Source organism: Sycon ciliatum, chromosome 13 (assembly GCF_964019385.1).
Source record: "Sycon ciliatum chromosome 13, ocSycCili1.1, whole genome shotgun sequence".
Classification (NCBI taxonomy): domain Eukaryota; kingdom Metazoa; phylum Porifera; class Calcarea; order Leucosolenida; family Sycettidae; genus Sycon; species Sycon ciliatum.
This window is the reverse complement of record NC_088655.1, coordinates 24,488,109-24,496,114: the sequence shown is the minus strand read 5'-3', so window position 1 is coordinate 24,496,114 and position 8,006 is coordinate 24,488,109. Positions and strand designations below refer to the sequence as shown.

The 8,006-nt window shown below is 48.8% G+C and overlaps 1 protein-coding gene across 1 annotated transcript in view; it reads left to right on the top strand.

Moving 5' to 3' along the window:
* Nucleotides 1–5,874: 5,874 nt before the first annotated feature.
* LOC135829310 (uncharacterized) overlaps nt 5,875–8,006 on the top strand; it is a 54,768-nt gene continuing 52,636 nt past the window's right edge. The window contains exons 1-2 of the mRNA XM_065341713.1: nt 5,875–5,964; nt 6,553–7,441. Coding sequence (XP_065197785.1) covers nt 5,875–5,964; nt 6,553–7,441 — 979 coding nt within the window. The remainder of the gene's footprint in view (nt 5,965–6,552; nt 7,442–8,006) is intronic.

Sequence of the window (8,006 nt, the reverse complement as noted above, 5' to 3'; positions counted from 1 at the left end):
GACAAGAAGGAGGCAACGACACCCTACTATACAACTATTTGAATTTGATATTGATGTAAACCAAACTAGTAATAGAGAGGTTAAAAGGTGCACGTTATTTCCGACGTGACGCGCAATTTCACGTCAAATTTGGCGTAAAACTCCAAATTTCGACGTGAGCAGCAGGTCACTCGCGTTGATTTTTCGACGTGCGATCCAAATAACGCGAGCTGAACTTTCGCGTCACGTCAGAAATAACGTGCATCTTAACCTCTCTAATATTCAAAATACACCTATACTGGGCCGCAGTGAATGCGCCCCAAATCCACGAGTGTACTTGACAGGAGACATTCAGCAGCCTAGCCTGTCAGCGATCCACGATAGCTCTACTTGTACAAGCGCTTCAACTCGGACAAGAACATCTAAAATTTTATAGGACGTGCTGCATTTGCATTCTCTCCGCCAAAGCGGAGCGTTGACTTGAGGAGCAGTACTGTCAGTAGTCTACATGTATGTGTGACCGCTGCATCGTGTGGTCCGCCAAAGCGGAGCGTTGAGGAGCACAGTAGTCTACATGTATGTGTGACCGCTGCATCGTGTGGTCCGCCAAAGCGGAGCGTTGAGGAGCACAGTAGTCTACATGTATGTGTGACCGTTGCATCGTGTGGTCCGCCAAAGCGGCTGCGGTAGTTCCGCTTTCCGCCTCCGCAAAAGCGGTGCAAGCTTTTCATGTGTGACCGCGGCCTTTTTTACCCGGTCCCACATGCAGTGGCGGATCCGCTGGTGCGACAAGGTTTTGCGGGAGTGGTGTCGCACCTCTCCTGCGACAAAATGCTCGCGTGGTCTCACATGCTCACGCGTGCACGGCGAACGAAGCGAGCGCGCCTCTCTGACTTCCAAAAAATTCAGTGCAGCTCTCCTGCAACCCGCGATATTCATGTTAAAACAAATATTTTAATGGCGTCACGATTTATTGAAAGTGGTATAGTTGGTGGAACGAGTGTTCAAAACCATTAATATTGAACTTCATACTGTTCGTCTTCTTTTTGACATGCTCTCTTTCCATCGTCCTTAGCTTTTGTTTGTTGTGAGCTGTTTTGGCTTTCTCCTGTACCTCTGGGGGATGCCAAGTGATGGTTTTGAGAGGCTGGTGATGGCTGTGAGCGAGAGTTTGCCGATCGGCGTCGTCCTCGCTGTAGCGATGAAAATACTAGTTACTGCGCACCTGGCAGATATCACAACACGTCGGAGCGTCCAGGAGCAAAGGAATCTTGGGTTTTCACTGGAATCTAGTTCCCCCAGCATCGTGTAGCCCACCGTCGGTGAATGGCGGTCCAGAAAGGTCGAACCTGGTCTTCTGCAGCACCTCGCAGTCCTGCGAGGCACACCGTGTACGCCAGCCATGTATTGTACAAATATAACTCATGCTGTAGTGGACTCTACAGTGATGTGTCTCAGCCTGTATGCTGCAAAAGACACACGAAATGTGACTGGTGTCTGTACACTCAGTGACTGGACGCCAACACCCCAGCCTTCTCCTGCAGGATCTGTTTGACATTGACATTATGCAGTAGGTCGGCATTGACCTGGTTTGGCAGCTATCGTAATAGTATCTGCCTGGTTGGATGTAGCAGGTTGGCGTTTGCTCGTCGTCCAGTCCGGAATTTTCTTGTAACTCACGGTGGAGTACGCGCAGGGTTTGTGATCATCCCTGTTCACTTCAATATTATCAAACACAACGTTCCCTTTGTCACTCATCTTATCCTAAGTACTGAATTTGCTGACAATATTGCACCACACTTGTCACGACCTACCGCCACTGCTGGCGGTGGCGACTGGTTCGTCAATGGCGGTGACCAGGCTGACTGACTAGCTTCGAGACAGTGGCCTCGTTGTCAACCCCGCGACAGCCTAAAGGTTGATTTTATTGATCCAGCCTCAGCTTGTTGACGATGCCCTAGTGACTGTGTGTTATGGATTGCCTTGCCATCAGCGGTCATTGCCGTCCACCTTGGTGCAGCCCTCAACAACTGGCTGAGCTCATGGGAGTCTCAAGTGGACAAAGTTGTTGCCAAAGTAGCTCAGAAGATTGGTGCATCGTGGTGTAGGTGAGCACATAACTAGGACTTCCCAGCGCCTATTTGTCCAGGCTGCGATACTATGTGACATGCTGTACTGCACATTCTTTTCAGCACTGCAAGGCCAGCAGCTGGACCGACTGCAGGGGCCGCGCACATGCAGACCGCCTGTTGCCAGTGCAGCATTCTGGAACGTTCCTTCCTTCTGAGATCCGTGGAATAATAACTTTCTTTGCTTCAAAGCAAGTTGCTTACCTTTCTGTTGTGCTCCCAGTGTCCTTACAACAATAACCTACATCAATGTTTTATTTTTCTTTTCATTCCCCAACCAATGAATACTACAATGTCGATTCTATTTCTGAATACTTTAGTGTGTGCCCGCGCACGCACGTGTGTGTGTGTGTATACCTCACTCGCCACTCGAAGTTCTGTTCCCCATTACTGGAACACTGCCTGTTCTTTCAGGACTTGCCATCATCTGCGGATGGGCATTCAATGATTGTATTGTTTGTGTGTGTTTCATTCAGAATCAGATCCGCTATCGTTGCTATAAGAGAAAATCTGTGGGTTCTCATCCAGTGCATTTGTAGATTTGCGTGCTTTTCTCGCCACGGGCGCATACATTGGACATTGTGTGTGTGTGTGCGTCTGTGTGTATGGGGAAATTGTCTGTATCGGCTTTTGGTACTAATGTTCAGGTCTGTGCTTGCATGTGTGAACATGAAATTGTTCGGTTCTGTGCATGCTATTGCTATGTTGTATATTATTGTATGTATGTGTGCATTTCCACGAACAGTGTAGATGAGCGTGGAGAGTGCATTCATCCCTCATCAACCACTTCCCCTTGGGCTTACGAGAGTTTTTTCTGCGTACCTCTCATTTTTGTTTGTTTCTCTCTGATACTGTATTGATGCCGGTACCTGTACCTCGATGTGTTCCTCTATCTGCAGTCGCCTTTATCCTTCGGTCAAGTTAACGTTTATTGTGCTCTATTTATCGTGCGAATCAAAATAAACAATAATAACACAAGTCATGCTAGAGTGACGACATGTGCGTGTAGTAGGGTTGATGTGATGGGACGTTATAATTAGGTGGAACAGAACACACATTGGGCAGATTGATTGGACATCATTGATTGTGCTCAGTCTAAACAGTGAACATAATAATTATCTCCAGTGACAGACTGTAGCGGCTAGCCTCCAATAGGTAGCTGGCACTAGTCGCTACTGCTTGTTTGACAGGTGCCGCCAGAACCCCTGTTGTGTCATGCTATAGATGCACATGCCCTATTCTGGGGCATACTGAGGTACTTTGATTTTGTTGACTGCATGTAGACAGCATCCAATAGTAGTACTCGTAGACCTTGGCTCTTTGTAGGTCAACCACCATCGCATGGATCGATCGGTGACTATGCACTTGGAGGTTGGAATAGCCCGCGCTGAACAGATCTTGCCATGGCCCAGGGAGTGAACTCGCTTACTCGACTATCCCGGTTTTAGTCATCCAGCATGAGTGGTGCAATTTGTCCATACCATGTTGCGAACTCACAGTTGTTTGAGCAGGTTTTGAGCTGCACCACGAAACAAAGCGAAATAAGCGCGACTGTAGAGCAAGGAAGCGGCGAGACGGCACTTCCAGGACGAGACAGGCAGTAGAGATGTGTTCACAGCATGAGCAACCTCTCAAACCCTGCTGGTACTCCACAGTTACAGGAAAATGTCGGACTGGACGACGAGCCAATGCAAACCTGCTACATCCACCCAGGCAGATACCTGCCAAACCAGGCCAATGTCGACCCACTGCATACCGGTATGTCAATGCCAAACAGATCCTGCAGGAGAAGACTGGGATATTGGCGTCCAGTGTACAGACACCAGTCACATTTCCTGTGTCTTTTGCAGCGTACAGGATAGACTCATCACTATAGAATCCACTACTTCGTGATTTTTATTTGTAGAATACATGACAGGCGTATTCAGTGTGCCTCGCAGGACTGCGAGATGCTGCAGAAGACCAGGTTCGACCTTTCTGGACGGCCATTCACCGACGGTGGGCTACACGATGCTGGAGGAACTAGATTCCAGTGAAAACCCAAGATTCCTTTGCTCCTGGACGCTCCGACGTGTTGTGATATCTGCCAGGTTCGCAGTAACTAGTAGTATTTTCATCGCCATAGCGAGGACGACGCCGATCGGCAACCTCTCGCTCACAGCCATCACCAGCCTATCAAAACCATCACTTGGCATCCCCCAGAGGTATAGGAGAAACCCAAAACAGCTCACAACAAACAAAAGCTAAGGACGATGGAAAGAGAGCATGTCAAAAAGAAGACGAACAGTATGAAGTTCAAATGGTTTTGAACACTCGTTCCACCAACTATACCACTTTCAATAAATCGTGACGCCATTTTGTTTTAACACGCATACGGTCCACTCAAGCATGCTTTCACTTCGAAGTACGCGTGCACGTACTGATGCAGTGATGGTGTACAGTCAGTACTGTGTCTGTGGACAGAACTGTTTCGTCCTTTGTGGACACATCAACGCAGCACTGATGTACTGTTGATAAATAAATGATGTAGATACTAGGTGTTGGACAGGTCGTTGTTTTTGTTGAGTATCAAGCATTAGCTACATGTCGTGGGTTCGGTATTGTTGACTTTGAGTCTTTGTTCTGTATACTATACTAGTAATCTGAAAGAATGGATTTTCCGTTGGGTAGAGGTCGATTAGCGAGACGTTGTCGACAGGCAATGGAGACCGCAGCGACATTTTGTTGCTGAATACTAGTACGAACTTGTTGTCGACGATAACCAATGGCAATGATAACTGCTACAGATACTGGTAATAGTGGTAGATGTATCGCTCTTGCTAGACCTACATCACAGTGGTCCGACTGCGTGGTTTTACATGATGGCCATGCTTGGCTGCTCACAGGTCCGGGATTTGGTCTTTGGCCGACGCCGCAGCCGTCGGTTTCAGCTTCTCGGCTATCCACCTATCGCTCCGTATCTCTCTTCATCCCTTGGCCAAACGAGTCTTGACTTCAACATACATGTACAACTGTAGCCGTAGCTGCTCTGACTAAAGTCAAACTGTCCACTTCATGATCGAAAATAAAATCGAACAACACAAATCGCTCACTATGTCAGACTAGTGTCGCAGGAGCGGAACTTCCGCAGGAGAGTATACGCTCCAAAAATTTTGGAGTAGCGGATTTGAACTTTCCGCCACGGCGGAAGTTCCGCTACTCGCAGTTTCCATGGTGATACACGCTGTTGCGACACCGCTGCAGCGGATCCGCAACTCTCAAGTGCATGGGACCGGGCCCGCTTTGGCGGAACCGCCAAAAAAGTGCATGTGTGACCGGTGGTGTTTCTCACCACTGGCACTGCACAGTACTGCAGTACTAGGTACAGGTGGTAACCATGGTAACGCGAACGTGCGAGCTTTTGTTATCTGCACAGCTACAGCCAGTACAGGGAGTCGTGAACTGGGCGCTGACCTGAACTAGCATAATGGCGGAGGGGCAATCTTCTGTCATGGCCCAACCAGGCGCGAGTATGGTTACAGCTGCAGAGATAGACGCGGAAAATTGCCTTAGGGCCCTTACACACTACGTACATGTAAAACGCAACTAACTTGAGCATACGTTGCGTATGCGCCAGCCTGATCAAGTGCAGTTGCACACTGACAGGTGATCTGCTTTTTACGTACATGACTGTACTGATGTAGTGCAGTTCGGATGAAATGTTCTGCTCTCAGAACGAGTGCTGTGTGTGCTTCTTCGATTTCGTTCTGCATCTTGTGTTGGAGCCATGCCCATGGAGCTCAGGTTGACTCCGGCAAGGAGAAAGCGGCGACGTAAAATTGTTGCCGCCATGATATTGCAGGACCTGCAGAAGCTAGTGAAGTCGTCTGATGGCGGTCCTGTTCTTGATATTTTCTAGATGACTGATCGCAGTTGCTCAAATTTCATGGTCACGACGATGCTCAGCATGCTGTTGCGGAATGGTACCGTCAAATACAGAATTGGTCGCAACTTGTGGACAGCTCACCCTGAGAACGAGTTTGGAACGCCTTGTTTTTTGATATATCGCCCACAGCTCCATGAGCTTCGCCTCCATTTCTTCTGTGCACTGGATTTGGATTTTCGGCATCGTGTCGCGCTCAGCAATCAAACAAGATCGAGTCTACTACGGCTTGAACAACACGAGTTCAGGTACGAGAATTTCAGAAGCAGGCGAAAAGTCCAATGGACAGCTGAAATTGAAACACGGAAATCCACACAGCACCAAACAGCAAAAACACCAACAAGAAGTTGAAGTCCGAAAGCGCGGGAAGGCATAAAAGCTAAAAAGCTAAAAAGCAGCCTTCTACACCCGTCCGAGATCTGAGTAAAACGTTTACGCAACTTTTTAGATTTCGTGCCATATGACGTCAGTCGACATGGCAACTTTTACAGGAACGCAACAAAAAAGCGGTTTTCTACGTAGTGTGTAAGGGCCCTAAAGCTGCGCGAGGACGAGCGAGTGACCGTGGCCGAGCCATCCGCTGAAACGGCCAGTCCCTTTCATTCCATATTTGCTCTGGAGGTCGGCTGCGGCGATTGCGACAAAGCAACGGGGGATTCTTATCAAGGAACGTGCTTCCTACTCAGCGATCTGAACAGTGCAGCTACCAAGGATTACATCATCTTCGCCACTGCCGCACATAATCTGGTCTGCAACCGTTGCGGCGACTGGCTCTGGGTACGAATCTACAAAGATCTCTCCGCGCCTCCCCTGACCAGCGAAGAGATATCCCGCAAGAACGATTATGGCGGGTTGATCGTTCCTACCTGGTACAAGAACAACGCCAAGGATCCGGAGAAGACTAACGAGAAATATCTACACGACTATGGGATAATAGCGGTCAAGACGAGCAAAGTTTGTCCGTTGGTGAAATGGGCAGATAAGCTTCTTGGCGTTGCAACCCAGTGCAAGAAGGAGGAAGGCGTCCGCATGTGCGGATACCCAACCTACACCCTGTATGGTGGCATAGAAAAGCCGGCCAAGAAATGCAAATACTGGGTTAAGGAGGACCGCCTTGCTACGTTTGCAGAGCACGACCATCACCTTCACCACTTTGTTGATTCTACCGGTGGGCAAAGTGGCTCGCCCGTCTTCCTTCTGCCCAAAGGAGGCGAAGCTGAGACGGCCTCTGCTACTGGCTATGTTGTGGGGATTCACATCGCCGGTAGTAAAGAGCATAATTACGCTGTGAAGATCCGGGACGAGCATGGACACGACACAAAGCCAATGGCGGACCTCCGAGAATGGGCGAAGAATCCATCGGCATTCTTACCAGAAGAAAGCGTTGCAGTTGTTTGTTCCGAGAAATCAGGTAAGGGGCTGTCCGAGGTTACCGATTATTTTTTTCAAAGTGAAACGTTTTTAGTGTTTTCAGCCCCAGCACACCCAGCCACTCTTCCTGCAGGTAAAAGAAAGTCGAACAAAATATTCATTTCAATATTCGACGCCCAATAGTAGCTAGTACCCGTGGACGGTCCCTAAGCACATAGCATGCGTGTTGCTATGGTTACATGCTAATCAATTCGGGCTGTCCAAGTCTCCACTCCGTCACTTGCGTTTCATGGTCTGTTCTGCACTGAATGTTCTAGCATGAGTTCAGAAGCTGTTCAGGGCTGCCAGGTCATGGCAGTCTAACTGAGTCAGACGTAAACCTTATTTTCCAAGCACTCTCGGTAGGCTGCTCTAGTGCGGCTGCATTACGCATCGCTCGCTACATTCCGTAGTTAGAGCACTCTGGCGCTAGGACAACGAGCTATCTTAATGTCTGTGGTACCACCTTTTCACCGTGGCTGGTAGCTCCGCTTACTTACAGCTCGTAGCTGGACTGATGGGGCCCTTATGGCCAAAACAGCTTGCTGTCTATAGCATTGGGTAGA